Here is a 19,602-nt window from a genome sequence, read left to right on the forward strand (position 1 = left end):
TATGGCGTTTGCTGACCTGATGCTAGGAACTTTGGTTCCACCCATGTTCGTTTACGTTGTCGGGTTTGAATATCAGTTTTGGTCTGCCGGATTGCCGATGTATTTTACAGCTTTGCGCCGAATCGTTTATACCTTTTTCTCGCAGGCCTCCTTAACTTCAGCAGCTTTCATATCTTGCGAGAGATTTTACGCCACTTATTGGCCACACAAGTATCGAAGACTATCATTACGAGCATACCGCATTGTTATTTGTTTGATCTGGGTAGTTTCTCTGGTTTTTGGCGCCATCTTCCCTGCATTGAAGCTCTTTATTTCAAGCAAACACGCCATATATCCTTGGATGGTATACGCACTGATTGTTATATTCATCATATGTGGTTGTAACATCGGCATTTGGAGAAAGTTTCAACACGGAGGGGTCGAAATACAGCAACCACGCAGAGCCTCGCAAAGCAAACGCTTAACAAAGACTTTGATGTTTGTATCTACTCTTTCTTTGCTCTCGTGGCTCCCTTGAATCATTTCGATCAATCTAAATTTAGTCTATCATGTCCAGATACCTAGCCTTTGGTTTTACCTGGTGGTAGTTTTAAATATATCGAGCTCCTTTGTGAATCCAGTTTTGTACGCGTTAAGGATTCCTGAGTTCACAGAAGCCCTGGTTTTGTGCTGCTCTAAAAGGTCAGCGGCGCCGATCATTACAGCAACTAAAAGACACAGGAAAATAAGAATAGAGCCCAGTCAACTACAACTGGCGTTTGAACAGGAAGTGATGGATACCAAACTGTAGTGAAACGAGACAAAAGAACGTCTAGGTTGATACTGCAGGTTTTACTTTCAAATATTTCATAACAAAACATTGTTTTGAACATTGTTAATCATTCATGCTAATATTAGATTCTACGGTAATCTATGCAATCTTAAAAATATTTTGTTTCGTCAGTGAACTCAACAACAGGTTGAATAAGTGAAACTTTGGATCTCAAATTTATTAGTACAGCATTAATGTACTCCCTATAAACACAGCACAAAAAACAAGAGGTAATAAATTATCTTCATGCAATATCTTGTTACGATAATAGCTGCGAATTAAAATAAACCTCAAAATTAACAAGGATCCCTTGGAAAAGTTTTGAGCTTGGCCAACGATTTTTAAATTCGCCTTGATACTAGGTGAACATAATTTTGTAGTTGATCAAAATATACAGTTAAGAAAGAGAATTAGCAGCACCTGTGGATACATTATGATAAATAAGCACGAACTATCAAAAGATGTGTGTCCGTTTCTACATCTGTAATAGGAACCGTATTCCTTGAAGAAGTGTACTGAGTTTTCTTTAAATATACATTTGTAGAGGTCTGAGTTGAAGTTTGGTGACTAATTTATGACCGTTGAAGCATGAAACTCCCAGAAGAAATTAAGTGAAAAGAGAACTTAATGTTTTGTCCACACTCGTCACGTGCGGACTTTTAAACTGTGCTGGTCATCCCGCTTCCAAAACCATTTCACTTTTTACAAAATCTCATGCATCTTTCTAAGTTTTGTCCTTCGATTGAAAATAATGTACTTTTCTAACCATTTGCGGTTGAAGCGCGATAACTCCTTGCAATAGTCCTCACGCGAGCTACAATCATGCTTTTTAAACTGTTTCCCCCAGGTTTGAGGCCGGTTAAAAAAGCCTTGATCAAGCAAAGCAACAGAAAACAGTCTTCCCCCGATAGAACACGAAAAGACCCAACAGCCAGAAACGGTTGATTCCAATAGAACACGACCTAAATGTATTCTATATATTTTGTTTGTTTGTTTTTTTTTCGCTTGGCTAGTGAGGCCTAGAGAGTGTTCCTAGGTCGCTAAAAGGACAATTACTAGTTCAAGAACAAGTTCAGCGCACTGTGTAACATTGAATTTTCATTCCAAGTCCATTTGTTTTACCGGAACTGAAATTTAAGACAAAAAGAGCGCCAATGGTTATTCGATGGTCATTATTCAAATTTGTGGGCCATAAAATGGACAACGAAAACAGATGCCGCATCTTTATCACTTCATTAACACTGGGCCGCTAACAATGTGCACTCAATTGCCAATCTAACTCCAAGTGGCATGCTAAAACCAACTTCAAATCTCTAAGTTTACTTTCCCCGTCGGAAAGACTTATAACCTTGACTTATAAACTCCAGTTAATAGAGAATTAAGCTGTAAGGTATAGTTCCTTAAAGGTAAATACTTTTTCAAATTCAAGATCAAACAAGGCATTAAGTAAATATGATCCTGTTCCTTATTCTTTTGTAAAGTTAAAACGGCAAACATTTCCTTTTAAAATTAAAATTTTTAATTACGTGCGCCGCCAGAGACTAAATATCGATGATTAGTTTGTGACAGATGGCAATTTTACGAACGCAGCAGAATTAAAAAGCTGCAGTAGGTCTGGTGGATATATCTGCTGTTTTCGCTTTTAAATCGCTCTGCACATGTAAATCACTTTATACATATATTTTGAAAAAGAAAAATGTCGAAGACTCCTAATGTCAGTGGATTGCTGAAGAACTCCATGGGCCATAAAAAGTAAATATTGATGCAATATTGATGCAATATTCATATTCATTTATATTTATGACGTACCCCTAATGTCAATGGATTGCTGAAGAACTCTATAAACAATAAAAAGTCAAAATCCATGCAAACCGAGCAACTACATCTATTAAATTATCAATGTCTTACTCAGCTGTTGATTGGGCTATTCTTCCTTCCCTTTTAACTCAAAGAATAATTGACTGATAAACTAAAATAAAATGAGACATTTAACAATCACGAAAATGCAGATGAAAATTCACAATGTCCCCAGAATTTAAGTAAGAACCTGTCTCAAAATACAGTTCTGTGATATTTCCACGTAAATTTAAAGAAATATACTAGCGTTTTTTACGGTAGCCGAGCACTAATTTGTTGATTATTCGGTTTTGGACCAAGCTCATTGTGAATTTTAAATTCTTGCAAAAGGATATGAAAGTCAGGATAATTTAGTACTCAGGAATGAGTGCTATTTTGATTGAGGACTTCCATTGCATTTTTTTTGCAAAAATTTATTTCATAGTCAGTTTTAAAAGCAAATAGTTTCTAGGCATTTGAAGAAATTTAAATTCAGTCTAGCAAGAACACTACATAATAGCTGCGGACTTTTGATTGGTTAACCTTTAATAACTCGCGTACATCAAGGAAAAAGTTGACAATATGCCACTTGCTGCCGTCAGACGTTGTTACGTAAACGGCCACGGTTTCGCGCATGAGCTGTTTCCTCGTCACGATGCAGCACTTATACCTTGCTTTCTGTCAAAATTAACCCTCTCAAACTATTTTTATGGATAATTTTTTAAATTTTGAACATTTTAGCGTTTTAAATTTTCTTTAGAATTCTCGTGTAAACTTTCCAATGGATCTCCAATATGGTTGCAGTAACCTCATTATAATTTTGCATTGTACATATAGATCTGAATTGGAATTAGTGATCAACAGAGCTTCAAGCTGCACAAGCTATTGTTTTAATAAAGGATCGTTTCGCTTTCTCTTTTGTAACTAGTAGAGCAGACTTTTCTTGATTCTCCAAGTTTCCTCAGCATAAATTTCCTCGATCGATCCATCGATGCTTCGCGATCTTTTTAATTATAAGCTGCCTGTTTAATCTTTGAAATAACTAATTTTATAATTTTATGGCCACTAGCGTAAGCAACCCAAATTCAGAATAACAAAAACAGTTTACAAAGCTGCTGTCACCTAAAATTAGCTTTTCACTAAATTTCCTGGTTATCACAAGGATGATTAGTAAATTTTACAACGTGAAATGTCCATTCGTGTTGCCGCCTTAATTCGGTTTTTCTTTCAATCGCCTTGGGTCAAAAATTCCACTTAGCAGATTGTTATTTGCAGTGAGCACAAAATAACAAGGCGATAAATATGTCAAAGATACGGACGAGTTCCACAAAATATATTAGCACGTTTAGCCAGGCAGGCTCAGTGACCTGTTAATAACTGTGGGTTCAAAAGTACAAATACAAGATATAAGCCACAATATAAGCTTTTCTTAAGAGGAATTCGTCCATCATTTCTAAGTTTATCTTTAATGATTGGCGTATATTAAGGAAAAAGGTGACTACATGTCAATTGATGCCGTCAAACATTGTTAACTCCTTCGGCTTTGGGTATTAGCTGTTTCCTCGACACGTTTGAAAATTGAAGGCATCCCAGAACACAGTACTTACAACTTGCTTTCACATAACAAACGTTCTCAAAGTTGTAATTAGTTTTATTTTGTAATCTTTTTTTTAATATTTTAGCGCTGTTAATTTTCACTTTCCCTACAAAACCCACACTTTTGTTCCGATTAAATTACCTTACAATTAGTTAAGTTAAAATTAACCTCTATCGATCGATCGGTCGATGCTGCGAATTCTTTTTTACAATCAACTTCCTGTTTAATGTTTTGGGAAATTAATTATACAATTTTATTGAAGGGAACTATTTACACACGTTTGAGATAACCGTCAGTTCTTTACAAACTTTTCGGTAAAACCACTATGGAGTCTATGAATAACAAGCTTACTCATTCACTGTTTTAAGGAAATAAAAAGAAGCAAAACATCCCAACCATCATTTGAAACCTTTACTTAAAAGCAAGGGAAAAAAAAAAAACAACAGATGCTTCTGTGTTGATCACTGACTCGTCAAATTTGAGGAATATGACATAAGCTTCGCGATGGATGACGCAACTTAGTCACGATTTATGGCAGTCATTGCAAAACTTTTCTGAAAAATATTTTTCTTTCGCGTCTTTCAAACTAACACGGCCACTCTTTTGTTTTGTTTTATTTTTGGAACGAAAAAACAAAACAAGCGATCTTAAGCGTTTTAAGCTTTTCATAATGACGTTTGTCGCAAAAAAGTTATAATGATGAAGTGGGGAAATAAGTAAGGCTTTTATTTCATGGGCGCAATTTGAAGTCATGTACAGAAAAGCACCCTGCCGTTGCTGATTCTTTGTTCCTGCCACGTTTATCTGGCTGCGTTACAATCTACGTTCATTATTAGCGAGCGAAATAATACAATTCTAACAAGCGATCAATAACATTTGGAATAACTATCAAGCCCAACATGCACGTATTGAGGACCTATCTTGAAGTCCCTGTGTCGTTTTCTTTTCGCAGAAAGGCCGAAGTGTCAACCTCAGGTCCGTGTTGAAGCCGGTAAACATTGCAGTCATAACACGCTCGTAGACGTATTAAGTTGCACATGGGTGTCTATAAAGTCTTGACAAGTTGCGTCAGTTTAAAGTCAACTGAGACATGTCATGTGAAAGATTAGTCCACGATGATTGGTCTTAAAGCGGTCCAAAAACTACAAATTTGGTCATGATCTGTCACTCGCTCCTCTTTCTCATATATTGCGGTTTACAGAACTCTTATTTTTCCCATCAAGTAACGATACGTTATTATCGGCAAAGTTTAATCGACATTTCAATTGTTCAGTGAAACCAAAATATGATGAGAACAGAAGCAGCTAGCAATAGCTCAGAGAACGCGACTGGTTCATCAATGATTGTTCCTTCCATGGCAGAAGGCATCGCATTGTGCACCGCATTTATTTTGATATTTGTATTTATTGCTGTAGGAAACTTGCTCACCATTGTTCTGTTTGCAGTAAACAGGAGCTTTCGTAAGAGAAGTTTGTTTCTAGTCATCAATATGGCGTTTGCTGACCTGATGTTAGGAGTCCTGTCGCTACCTTGCTACATTTACATTGTTGGGAGCAGGTTTGAACTTTGGAAAGGTGGTTTGCCGAAGTCTTTGTCAATTTTCTACACGATCGTTGATATCTTTTTCTCGACGTTGTCGTTAATTTCTGCAGCTTTCATATCTGGCGAGAGATTTTATGCCATTTACAGGCCATTTAAGCACCGAACACTGTCGATGCGAACATACCGTATTATTATTTTTGCTGTGTGGGCACTGACTCTCCTTATCGCCGCCCTCGTCAGTGCAACAAATTTCTTGTTTTCATTTAAACGTTCTATGTATTCTTGGATGCCATACGTCTTGATTATGACATTCATCATATGTGGCTGTAACATCGGCATTTGGAGAAAGTTTCGACGTGGAAATATCGCTCCACAACAGCAAAACAGAGACTCGCGAAACAAACGCTTAACAAAGACCTTGCTATTTGTGTCTATTCTTGCTTTAGTGTCCTGGATCCCTTTAGTTATTTTCAACTGTTTAATCTATGTCTTTGATGTCCAAATACCGTGGAAATTTTATGACCTGGTGAACGTTATAAATTACTCCAATTCGTTTGCAAATCCAGTTGTGTACGCATTAAGAATACCTGAGTTTAGAAAAGCCCTGGTTTTGTGCTGTTTAAGAAAACCAGCGGCGCCAAACATGCTAAATATTAATAGAAGAAGTACCAAGATTCCGGGGACAGAACTCAGAACTTTACGAACAGACAACAGTCTCCTACAGCTGAAATTTAATCAAGAAGTTCTGGATACCAAAGTTTAGAAACTCTGAGTTGATGTTGTAGATTAGACGATCTTGAATTGTAAAGCGAAACATGTTTTCTGTGATCAGGGAAGCATTCTACATAAATTTGTTTACACGCATATTTTGTCTCTTAAGGTAATTCCATTGAAATAGAACTCGCAATAAATTTTCTTTCAAACTTTACCTGTTGGCTGCTTATTTCAAGAGCATTTAAATTTTGAAATAAAAAAGGAGGGTCCCGGTATTCGTTTAGGAGCAGGAAGACCTTCAATAAACCCCATAATTCCTGAAATTATCTCCTTTCAGAAACGTTTCCATTTGAACCATCCACTTAACGCTTTTTGAGGGCAGAAAAAAAGAGAGAAAGTTAAGTGAGAAAAACATCAATGAATGTACTCCAGCAATTGAAAGGAGTAATTTGATGGCGTTTCTTGAGAGCACATATTATCTTTTCCAAACACTAGCTATGCTCTCATTTTCAGTGATAGTTTAAAACTCTGCAATAGAAATTGGTCTATATTCACGGTCTAGAAAAAAAGTGATCCCTGCATTCAAACTAAAAAATCGTTTGGTTTAGCAATAGCCACCATTTTGTATATGTTGTGTATGTGCACGCGGTCGTGAACGCACGCTAATTACGCAAAAATCGAGCGTAGTAGGGATGCGCAATGCAATTCTGAGGAATAACCTTAACTCCGTTTGTACACCACAACTAAACTACAAGAAATATTTAACCTGGTTCAGGACCATGTAACATGTAAACTTCTATTTCAAAAATTTCCAACCAGTTTAAGGCAATAAGGCATGGCATGCTTATTATTCTACTAAATAATTTTACGGTTGGTCAAAATTACATGAGGAAGAGATTTTGGGCCAATGTCTTGGAAAAAATCAGAAACCTTGTGCCCTTTTGACGTCGTCTTTCGGAAACATATGTATGACAATGCCTTGCGTGTAAGTGTTGTTTTCACAGTTGTTTTTTTTGTTGTTTTTTGCGTGTAAGTGTTGTTTTTTTTTCACCAAAACAGCATCGCGCAGAATTCTATTGTCTTTCGCGACATATACTTGCAGTGCTCATTTTTTCAATGCGCGGAATAATAATTACAAATATTAGCTGTCGGAATTCCGACTGCTCTCGTCAATGAATCGGCGGCTGTCAATCAAACGGTCTGATGTGTGAAGTAAATCCCAAGGTGTAATAAGCTAACAAAAGCGCTCTAATTTAAAGGCGGCCTGCGATCTTCACAAAGACTTTTGTCAACAAAGTCGTGTGCAGCGACATTCTCACTTTTTTTGTTAACATGTCACACTCGAAATGGTTTGAGCGCGGGAGCCAAAAGTTCTCCCACAAAAAATTCTTCTTCCAAAGCGTTGCCAAATTGAAAGAACGGTGCGCATAAAACTTTCTTCTACTTTATCGTTGTCCTCTTTTACTCGACCGGTCAAAGCAGTTCACCAGACGTAGTCTTTTACTCGATCGGTTTACGTAGCCTGTCGTTGATCGAGGACTTAAAAGACAACACAGGTCTTTATCTATTCGAAAGATGAAGAGGAAAATAAATGACATTTCTGTTTGAAATCCAGAGCCGAACAAAAAAGCAAAGGCACGCAGCGCGTCTTACGCCTGAGTGAGCATTGTTGTCCACTGCATGTGTGAGATAATTATTCAAAATTGGAACCGTTTTAATTGATCAAAACATTTAAAAGGCCCAGGTTCGAGTATTCAGTTATTAGAATCCTCTTTGGAGTAACATGTCAAAGCGTACGAGACAGCTCGGCTTTTACGCATCACTATTTGATGACGTTTATGATCGTGGCCTCAGTTATAAGTACCGACCCAAGCAAAAGCCCGTTGTTATGGGTATTTATGAAGTTGAGCGCATAGTCTCTCAACGAAATCAAGGGGGCAAGGCAGAGTATTTTATTCAGTGGAAGAATTATCCTTTAACTGAAAACGCATGGGAGCCGTCCGAACACTTCTTATGTTGATGAAATTACATGTAAAGTGATGTTAAAACGACGTTCAGAAAACACTGAGATCTTTTTTTCAACGAAAATCAAAAATGATCTCTTTGAGACCGGCTGAGGATGAAGTACTCTGCTTCGCTTCCTTTAACTCTTTTATCTCTCTGAGATCATTTTTGCCTTGACAACGCGCCACTGCCAGAGAGCCTCACCGTTTATTCGAAGATAAAACATTGGGTCGTAGCCTTTCAGTGGAGTGGACATGTGCAAGAAAGCGGGATTGACCGGGGATTCAATGAGCTCTAAAAAGAGCTCCCGATCAACGCGCTGCATTTCTTGCACAGATGACATGCTGAAAATTCGTTTATTGCAACTCGCGCAAAGCGTTACTTTAAATACGATGGTTAAGTGATACATTTTATCACCTCTCAATTTCAATGCCTTATAGCGTCGGCGTATGTCCTATTGTTTGTGGAGGCGGAGCTTGGCATATATTAATATTCTGCCGGGAAATTCAAAAGAGTTTCGCTCTATTGTTCTTCTAGTCTCCGAGGCAAACGAAGGCTGAAGGATCGTTACGAGTGTTCGAAAGTTGGCAGAACGACCACTTCGAAACATTATTTTCCGTTAAAACTTGGCATAAAGCTTCCTTTAACAACATACATTCAAAGCTGTATGATAACCGTTAAGAAGGGCACTTTGAAGGAGTTAAATTCTTCCTCCAAATATTTCCTCATATAATATTTTCCTTCAAATGGACCAAATTCAGGAAAAGAAAACGACTAAATCCACTTTTCGTAGCATTTCAAAAAATGTCTCCTTTCTTCCATCAATGTCTCATCTACAAAAGCCATATGATAACCACTACGAAACACAAGTATGAAGCACGTAAACTCTAAACAAGTATGCGTAGTCGGCCATTTTCTGGTCATTTTCTTTGTTGTTTAGCCATCGGCAGCCTAATTAATAATTAAATTTCGCGCGCACGCTACATTTAAGTCCCGGATATGTCGCGGCATTCTGCGCGATGGGCCATTCGACAACATAAAACTTCCAATTCTTTCGCTTGCAATACTTCCCGGCATTCTTTCGCTTGTTTCTCTCAGCTGCTGTGATGGCTGGAAAGTTTTACACACCTTATGACGTCAAGGGTCCTAATTTGCCTATTTTGACCGCGCGTGGAATGTCGCACACTTTTGATCGAATTACCTAACGTCGATGCAGGAAAATAATTATTGCGCGCTTGTCCGAAGCCCATAATCGAGCATTACCAATCAGAGAAATATAGACTTCAATATTTTAGGATGAAAAAAGTGGGGAAAATTTCACTTCACAGGCACTTTAAGGACGTTCGCGCTAATTGTTTCTGCGCATCCTTACCACGCACGCAAATTCACAAGCCACGTCATGCATCGAGTGCGCGCTGAGTAATATCAAAGTGCTCTGTAGCAAACTCGTGAATTGAACAGATGAATTAAATTATTTTTTGGATTATCTGGTGAAGGGAATTTTGTGGTTCATTTTCACATTTAGAGTACAAGCAGTAATTCAGTATTCGCTAATAAAGCACCAAACAAACAGAGTTACATTTGGATAAGATGCATGGCATTACAATTGACACGATCATACTATTACCTGACAATATAAAGAAAATCTATCGATTAGAAGTTTGAAACGCACCATCGAATTCCGTTCTTTTTAGCTCTTCGTTTATCTGTGTGGCGGTTTCAAATGCCTATTGAAGGGTTAAGTTTTGTGAAAACGTTGGCAAAATTTGAAATTATTAACGCAACGGATTCACTTATACAAAATATTACTAGGATAGCTTTTCTTCGTTGATTCATGTTTGGATATTTTAAACATCTTTGGAGAAGCTACACCCGTTAGTTCGCGTAAGTTTTAGCTTTGAAGATTTTATTTTGTAACCACTGAATATTGTTTACGTTTTAATGCCCTAACGGTAATACAGACTTCATTTTCCTGAGTCATTTCACGAGTGTGGTTTTGGCGCCTAGTTGGGAGATTATCGGACACCCTGCCGCAATGAAATATAGTTTGTTCTGAATATGAATATTACACAAAATTCAAAACAACAATATTAACAAAACTTGCTCATTTTTTTACAAAGTTGCTTAGCAATACAACTTTCGGCTGGTTGGTCAGGGTTTACGAGTTTTTTCGTTTTGGATGGGGGCAGGTGGGCGTGGTATGTAATCGTGTGATCTTCATGCCGCAGATTCTAGGTAATTTACAAACCCTTATGAGGAAGTTTATAAACATTTATTTTTGTAATACTAGCAATCTGCGCAACGAGTAGGAAGCAACACAGTGAAGACGTTGCTCAAAAAACAGACTGGCTGTACCCCAAGGAACCTGAAGACAAGACATCCCATCAAAGGTATGTAGCGAGTGCAACCCGTTTTGAAAAAGAAAGAGTGAAAAATCACTTTTACCGTCACCTTTGTTAATAGCGTGACTTGACTTGACAAATGTAGTTGCTTTTACATTTTCATAGACTTGCCAAACAGGCTGCCATGGAAACCATAGGCCTCCTCGTCACCTCGACCCGATTCCGTGAGCCTCCAACTCCTCAGAATATCTCCTCCACTCCATGCTGGACTCCGGGAAGAGATGCCGCGTTTCCTCCAACACCCTTAGTTACAGATACCGTTCGTGTTTAAAACTCAGCTATGGACACGATTGCAAATCTCACTGCACAAGAAACAAAACGGGAGCCTCTTATCTCCCATTTGAAAACCCCCTTGAACAACTTGAGCAAAGCAGAACAGTTGAGTGTTGTACAAAAGGCTAGTGAAGACTGTTTGCTAGTGTGCAGTGCAATAGCACTTGGAGGTGCATAGTGGCGACGAGCTCTTCAATTCCATGGCTCAGTCTACACAAAGAAAAAGTTTGACGGTTCGCCACCTGGTGATCTAGTGGTACTTATGACTGCGTACAAGAACGCTAAGACTAAGAATTTAAAGAGACAGATACTAAGCCTTTACGCATATAGATATCCCATGAGCATGCATGCTGCAAAAAATTCACCAACCATACGGAAAACTATCCTCATGGGAAATAAAGCAAGCACGCTCTCATGCTAATCTAAGCGGCCCTGGTACAACCCCTGAAGTTACAACCAAGCCCCGCGTACGTCTTGACACGAGTAAGGTCGATCACTTTGTGGAATTTACAAATAGACTGTACTTCTATCAAGACGTTTCTTATGGTAGTAAAATACTAATCCTCGAAAGTGGCGACACAATAGAGATGCCTAATGTTGTGAGGACAGTGACCAGATCTACAATGATTGAAGAATACTTGGAGTATTGTAAAGAACAATGTCACGAACCACTGAGTAGGTCAACTTTGTTCAAAATCCTGGAGGTTCGAGACGCATCTCAGCGTAAGTCGCTCCAGGGCTTGCACAATACCTCAGCTGATGACGCGGCGGGATTTCAGACTCTTGAAACACTGGTTGAAACTCTTGAGAAAGGAGGAATGGAGAAACAGTGGTGTCTTCATGTTCATAGAAAGCTCAGAGATGCAAAACGCTATCTCAAGACTGACTTCCGCATACATTGCCAGCCATGTGCTTCTACTTGCGCTGACCACTGTCGACATTTTGCGCCCAGTGATCCTGTCGAAGCCGATTTCCGGCAACCCTGCTCTCATGAGCACGTATTCAGTTGCGATGACTGCCAAGGGATGAAGAATGTACTGCAGGATGTCAGACTGGAGTTCGAAGCGTCATCCTGGACACCTTACAGTTCAGAACAACGAGAGGATCTGCTATATGATTTTGACCGCGCAAAGTCAGACATCTTGCTGTGGAAAGCCCACGTTATTCGTTCGATAAACCAGGCAGAGGAAAAACAAGATGCACTTAGATCATGATCAGCCGATGACACGTCAGCTATCCTAATAATGGACGGGGCCATGAAATTTCTTCAAATTAGATATCGTGAGAAGCAGTCCGATTGGTATGGGAAACGAGGCCTTAACTGGCACATATCAACGGTAATACCTAAGAATGCTAGCAATGGGAAGGTTGAGCTGAAATCATATGCGCATATCTTTGATTCGTGCCAGCAGGACTGGTATGCAGTCTGCTCGATCAATCATTGAAAACAGACTGGAGGTTGTAAAAAAAGGATCACCCCCAGATTATCCGAGGGAGTCTTAGGAGTGACGAAGCAGGCTGTTACCACAACAACTTCCTCTTGGTGGCCGTAAGAGATGCTGGGAAACGAGTTGGTCTTACTGTCACGCAGTATGACTTCCGAGCCACAGTACGGAAAGGATGTGTGTGATAGAATCCTTTGTCCGATGAAATCAATATCCAGTTTAGTTAAAATTGGTATCTACAGGCAAATCGGAGTAATTGGTCTCGCAAAGTCCAAAAAAAATCATTAGTCAGAAATATTTCCCGCCAAATTTTTAGCGCAGAATATTACCTTATACCCACTTTCTGCGATTGTTATCCATGATTTACCAAAATATAAAAAATAGAATTTTCGCGGGAAAATTTAGCCTAAGTAATGGTAAGGATTTGGCAAGTTTGAAATGTTTACATAGGTTAATAACGATGTCAGAGCTTAAAAACTCTATTCTGCAGTCCAGCTAACTATTTTTTGCCTGTAGATACCAATTTTTAACTAAACTGTATATTGAGAACAGTGCAAAAGACCATCACAAAAATGTCTTTCTGTGGAAATAAACTGCTGCACTTTTGAAAAACGACTCGCTGAAAATGGCTAAAATTTGGGTCACGCTCATTAACGATTCGGCGGCGATATTTGGCACCTCGTGAAAAACCGTAGAATTAATGCGAAAGACCGCTAATATTTCTCAATCAACTAATAAGGAAACAAATGTCATCTCATGAAAATAAGAGTTTCTGGAATTTGTAGGAAGTACCTTTTAGGCTCATCTAAATTGTCCGAAATTTCGATCATTTTAGACCGCTTGAGGACCAAAATCGCGATGTAGCGATATCTCGAAGAAAAACGAACGCCTACCTCGGAAAATGTCATGGTTGTTAATCTTTTCGGATAGCTTTTATACTGTGAAAAGATGAATGTAAACGGCCGACCTCGATCTTTTGGTACTGCCCGGTTTTCTCCGACAATGACACTTAAGAGCAGCTTCGCCTAAATATCAACTAGACTTGGAAATAGCGAAAAAATCGAATTTCTTCAAACTCGCCCACAATGAAGCCCTACGGGCACTAGTTACAAAAATATCGTTTTAAGTTCGATAAATCAAAAATTATTTTTTTCCGCAATTTTTTCGTTTCGATGCCCCAAATCGGCCAAAATCCATCGAAAATGAGCGGCATATTCAGAGGCTCATAAACTCAAAAGCAAAAATCTTCATTACAAACTGATTGCACGTCGTATTTGTACTTCCTTTCTTGTCTATTCAGAGCTAAATAGATCGTGATTTGATTAGAACTTAAATATTTGACGAATTTTTTAAGTTAACGACCCAAGACAGCTTTACAAGAGGTCTACATTTAGCCTATTTTCAAATGCTAAAAAGGCGTTCTGGTACACGGCTTTCCCCAAAACGACTAGTTTGGTCTGAAAGAGCATTGTTTCTTCTTCAAATTAGTGAAATAAAATTTTTGGGTAAATAAAATCGCGAGCGCTGAGATAGCGAACTAAATGCAGCACTTCGTCCTGAAAACGTGACCTTTGACCCGAGGGTAACGAAACCGATTACTGCAAGAAAACCCGGAAGAAAAGCAAACGCTTCGTTATTTTAAAACAATTTCTAGTCATATCTCTCCGAAACCATGATTGCAAGAAACTATGTCCAGATATGAAATCTTGCAGGGTCAAAGACGGGGCTAAAGGGCGCATTTTGACACAATAACTTTGTTTGCTGAGAATTGAAGTCAATGACCGTTAACGAATTCCAGTGAAATTTGCAAACTTGAAGTATGTTAGCCGATACTTACCTGAATATTTATATTTATAGAAGAGTCGTCTTCTAGGATTAACCTTCAAAAGAAGCTGGACCCCGATTGGGAAACCTCTAAAAGAAGAAATGTTTAATGTTCCGTGACCTGCCCGCTGCTATAAATTAGCTTAAATTCCATGCACATGCCGACCGCATGTTTGTCGTAAAACTCACTTAACTCCACTGACAGTTTCCATGGGTAACCCCAAAATAAACAATCCCCAAAAATGTAAAGTGAAATTGGCTGTCTTGATGAACAGTTAAAAGCTAGAGTCAAGTTCCATTACCCTTTAAAAGTGCTTGATTCTACTTTGTTCACTCAGTAGTTACTGTCACGTTCGAATACCGCGTAGTATCGGTCATGCCAAAACACTGCAGACCGTACAGACTGAGTAAGTTTCCCATACAAAGTCTTGTACGCGTTTGTCTATTGAATCAAAAGTCAAATACTGCGCTTGTGCAGCCTGTGGATAAATGACAAACTTTCAGATACATTTAATACTATTTTGTAACCAGACCCAAAAAAAGGAGTCACAATGAAAAGCCCAAACAAGTGTCTGCAGTCTGCACGGTCTGCACCGTTTTGGCGTGACCGATTCGCGGCATTCGAACGTGAGAGTAGTGAACAAAGTCGACGCAAACAAATAAAATCAAGCACTTTTTAAAGGTAATGGAACTTGACTCTAGCTTCTAACTGTTCATCAAGACAGCCAATTTCACTTTACATTTTTGGGGATTGTTTATTTTGGGGTTACCCATGGAAACTGTCAGTGGAGTTAAGTGAGTTTTACGACAAACATGCGGTCGGCATGTGCATGGAATTTAAGCTAATTTATAGCAGCGGGCAGGTCACGGAACATTAAACATTTCTTCTTTTAGAGGTTTCCCAATCGGGGTCCAGCTTCTTTTGAAGGTTAATCCTAGAAGACGACTCTTCTATAAATATAAATATTCAGGTAAGTATCGGCTAACATACTTCAAGTTTGCAAATTTCACTGGAATTCGTTAACGGTCATTGACTTCAATTCTCAGCAAACAAAGTTATTGTGTCAAAATGCGCCCTTTAGCCCCGTCTTTGACCCTGCAAGATTTCATATCTGGACATAGTTTCTTGCAATCATGGTTTCGGAGAGATATGACTAGAAATTGTTTTAAAATAACGAAGCGTTTGCTTTTCTTCCGGGTTTTCTTGCAGTAATCGGTTTCGTTACCCTCGGGTCAAAGGTCACGTTTTCAGGACGAAGTGCTGCATTTAGTTCGCTATCTCAGCGCTCGCGATTTTATTTACCCAAAAATTTTATTTCACTAATTTGAAGAAGAAACAATGCTCTTTCAGACCAAACTAGTCGTTTTGGGGAAAGCCGTGTACCAGAACGCCTTTTTAGCATTTGAAAATAGGCTAAATGTAGACCTCTTGTAAAGCTGTCTTGGGTCGTTAACTTAAAAAATTCGTCAAATATTTAAGTTCTAATCAAATCACGATCTATTTAGCTCTGAATAGACAAGAAAGGAAGTACAAATACGACGTGCAATCAGTTTGTAATGAAGATTTTTGCTTTTGAGTTTACGAGCCTCTGGATATGCCGCTCATTTTCGATGGATTTTGGCCGATTTGGGGCATCGAAACGAAAAAATTGCGGAAAAAAATAATTTTTGATTTATCGAACTTAAAACGATATTTTTGTAACTAGTGCCCGTAGGGCTTCATTGTGGGCGAGTTTGAAGAAATTCGATTTTTTCGCTATTTCCAAGTCTAGTTGATATTTAGGCGAAGCTGCTCTTAAGAATTTATATGGGGAACTTAAGAACAATAATCGGTTCGAAATTGTGGCAGGCAAGCTTTCACGTCTGAAATTAGCTATGTTGATCAAACTCCTGTAGTTCCAAAAGGTTAGTGCCCAAAGTTTTTTTTCCAGTTCTCGGTACACTAGCCCTAGTACTAGACATGGATATTGATCAGGACTCCAGGTCACGTTATACTTTTGAGAAACACTCCTTCAACCAGCAACATGCCCGCTAAAATTTTGCGAAGGCCTTCTGTGGGGCATTTTCAAAAAATCATAATTAATTTTTCTTCTGCCCGATTTTAAATATTTTACCGTTAATCGAAAGAAAAAACATGAAATGAAATCATATGTAAGTTTTATTGTATTTCAGTAAAAGCGTAATTTTTCAGCTCCTTCCGCGCAACGCCTAAATTTGACTCGAAACAGAACGGTTTTACGGTTTTGGACCGTACTCGGAAATCGTCGCCAGAAATATTGAAAAATAGCACTTAAAGCCAAATTATTGTTATTTTTGTTTATCATATGGACTAACTGTTTCACACAGAAAATTCGCAGTAATTCTCTTTTCGGCCGAAAATCGAGTGGTCGGTTCTTACACGGACAGCTTCTTAAGCTGTAAGGTATGGTTGTCCAAGAAGATAAATACCTCTTGGAAATTCAATATCAAACGGGACATTGAGTAAATATGATTCTGTTCCTTATTCTTTTTTAAAGTTCGAAAGGCAAACATCTCCCTTTCAAATTGATATTTTTAATTTCGTGCGCCGTCAGAGACTAAATATCGATGATTACCTTGTCGCAAATGGCAATTTTCGAACAAAGTAAAATTAAAAAGCTACAGTAGGTCTGGTGGATATATCTCCTGATTTCACCTATAAATCTCTCTAGAGATGTAAATCACTTTATACATGTATTTTTAAAACAGAAAAACGTCGAAGACCCCCAATTTCAATGGATTACTGAAGAACTCCATGAACTATAAAAAGTAAGTATCCACACAAACCAAGCAACTACATGTATTAAATTATTAATGACTTACCCAGCTGTTTATTAGGCTATTCTGCCTTCCTTTTTACCTCAAAGAATAATTGGCTAATAAAATAAAATAGAGTGAGACTTACAAATCCGCGGAAGTGCAGATGAAAATTCACAATATCCCCAGAATTTAAGTAAGAACCTGTCTCAAGATGCAGTTCTGTGACGTTTCCATGTAAATTTAAACAAATGTACTACCGTTTTTCACGGTACCCGAGCACTAATTCCTTTAATGTTAAGTTGAATACCAAACTCATTAGGAATTTTAAATAATCAGAAATCCTCAGAAATGGGGGCTATTTTGATTGAGGACTTCCATTGCATTTTTTTGCAAAAATTTATATATTTCATACTGGGTTTTTTAAGCCAATAGTTTCTAACCATTTGAAGAATTCAAATTCAGTCTAACAAGAACACTTCATAAAAGCTGTGGACTTTTGATTGGTTAACCATTAATAATTGGCGTACATCAAGGAAAAAGTTGACAGTGTGCCACTTGGTGCCGTCAAACGTAGTTAGGTAAACGCCCACGGTTTTGCGCATGAGCTGTTTCCTCGTCACGATACAGCACTTACACCTTGCTTTCTGTCAAAATTAACCTTCTCAAACTATTTTTTACAATCAACTTCCTGCTTAATGCTTGGGGAAATTAATTGTGCAGTTTTATTAAAGTGAACTATTTACACACCTTTGAGATAACCGTCAGGTCTTTACAAACTTTTCCGTAAAACCACCATGGAGTATATGAACAACAAGCTTACTCATTCACTGTTTTAAGGAAATAAATTGAAGCAAAACATACTAATCATCATTTGAAACCTTTACTTAAAAATCAAGAGAAAAAAAAAAACATAACAGATGCTTCTGTGTTGATCAACCCGTCAAATCTGAGGAACATGATGCAAACTTCTTGATGGATGACGCATCTTAGTCACGAATTATGGCAATATAATCATTCTAAAACTTTTCTTTAAAATATGTCTTGACAGGTTGCGTCAGTTTTAAGTCAACTGAGACATGTCATGTGAAAGATAAGTCCACGATGATTGGTCTTAAAACGGTCAAAAAGCTACAAATTTGGTCATGATCTGTCACTCGCTCCTCATTCTCGTATCTTGCGGTTTACAGACCTCCTATTTTCCTCATCAAGTAACGATACGTTGTTATCGGCAAAGTTTAATCGACGTTTCAATCGTTCAGTGAAACTGAAATATGATGAGAACAGAAGCAGCTACAAATAGCTCAGAGAACGCGACTGGTCCATCAAGAATTGTTCCTTCCAAGGCAGAAGGCATCGCATTGTGCGCCGCATTTATTTTGATATTTGTATTTATTGTTGTAGGAAACTTGCTCACCGTTGTTCTGTTTGCAGTAGCCAGGAGACTTCGTAAGAGAAGTTTGTTTCCAGTCATCAATATGGCGTTTGCTGACCTGATGTTAGGAACTGTGTCCCTACCGCTCTACATTTACATCGTTGATTACAGTTTTGAACTTTGGAAAGGTGGTTGGTCGATGTCTTTGTCAATTTTCTACGCAATCGTTGATACCTTTTTGTCGCAGGCGTCGTTAATTTCTGCAGCTTTCATATCTGGTGAGAGATTTTACGCCATTTACTGGTCGTTTAAGCACCGAACACTGTCAATGCGAGCATACCGTATTATTATTTTTACTGTGTGGGCACTGACTGTCGTCGTCACCGCCCTCTTGTTTTCATTAAAACGTTCTATGTATTATTGGATGCCATACGTCATGATTATAACATTCATCATATGTGGCAGTAACATCGGCATTTGGAAAAAGTTTCGACGCGGAAATATCGCTTCACAACAGCAAAACAGAGACTCGCGAAACAAACGCTTAACAAAGACCTTGCTATTTGTGTCTATTCTTGCTTTGCTGTGCTGGATCCCTTTAGTTATTTTGAACGGTTTAATTTCTGTGTATGATGTCCAAATACCGTGGAAGTTTTATGATCTGGTGAACGTTACAAATTACTCCAATTCGTTTGCAAATCCAGTTGTGTACGCATTAAGAATACCTGAGTTTAGAGAAGGCCTGGTTTTGTGCTGGTTAAGAAGACCAGCGGCTGCCCCAAACATGGTAAATATTAATAGAAGAAGTAACAAGACTCCGGCGACAGAGCTCAGAACTTTACGAACAGACAACAGTCTCCTACAGCTGAAGTTTAAACAGGAAGTTCTGGATACCAAAGTTTAGAAATTCTGAATTGATGATGTAGATTATACGCTCTTGAATTGTAAAGCCACAACTAAACTATAAGAAAATTTGAACTTGGTTCAGGACCATGTAACATATA

At 38.3% G+C, this 19,602-nt stretch overlaps 2 protein-coding genes and 1 pseudogene across 2 annotated transcripts; all 3 read left to right on the forward strand.

The window, feature by feature from the left end:
- The first annotated feature begins 5,529 nt into the window (after positions 1-5,529).
- On the forward strand, positions 5,530-6,714 carry LOC149107908 (adenosine receptor A3-like). The gene has a single exon (XM_089295968.1). The coding sequence runs from the start codon at positions 5,530-5,532 to the stop codon at positions 6,547-6,549; it is 1,020 nt and encodes a 339-aa protein (XP_089152094.1). The 3' UTR covers positions 6,550-6,714.
- A 4,058-nt stretch (positions 6,715-10,772) lies between these two features.
- On the forward strand, positions 10,773-12,949 carry LOC149107909 (uncharacterized; annotated as a pseudogene).
- A 5,548-nt stretch (positions 12,950-18,497) lies between these two features.
- LOC149107910 (adenosine receptor A3-like) lies at positions 18,498-19,602 on the forward strand. The gene has a single exon (XM_089296158.1). The coding sequence runs from the start codon at positions 18,498-18,500 to the stop codon at positions 19,500-19,502; it is 1,005 nt and encodes a 334-aa protein (XP_089152284.1). The 3' UTR covers positions 19,503-19,602.

This window comes from Orbicella faveolata, unplaced genomic scaffold (genome assembly GCF_042242905.1).
Source record: "Orbicella faveolata isolate gen_17 unplaced genomic scaffold, um_ofav_v1 contig_26, whole genome shotgun sequence".
NCBI lineage: Eukaryota > Metazoa > Cnidaria > Anthozoa > Scleractinia > Merulinidae > Orbicella > Orbicella faveolata.

Excerpts from the sequence above, each read along its gene's own strand:
- LOC149107908 (XM_089295968.1), top strand. The coding sequence starts at position 5,530 with ATGATGAGAACAGAAGCAGCTAGCAATAGCTCAGAGAACGCGACTGGT.
- LOC149107910 (XM_089296158.1), top strand. The coding sequence starts at position 18,498 with ATGATGAGAACAGAAGCAGCTACAAATAGCTCAGAGAACGCGACTGGT.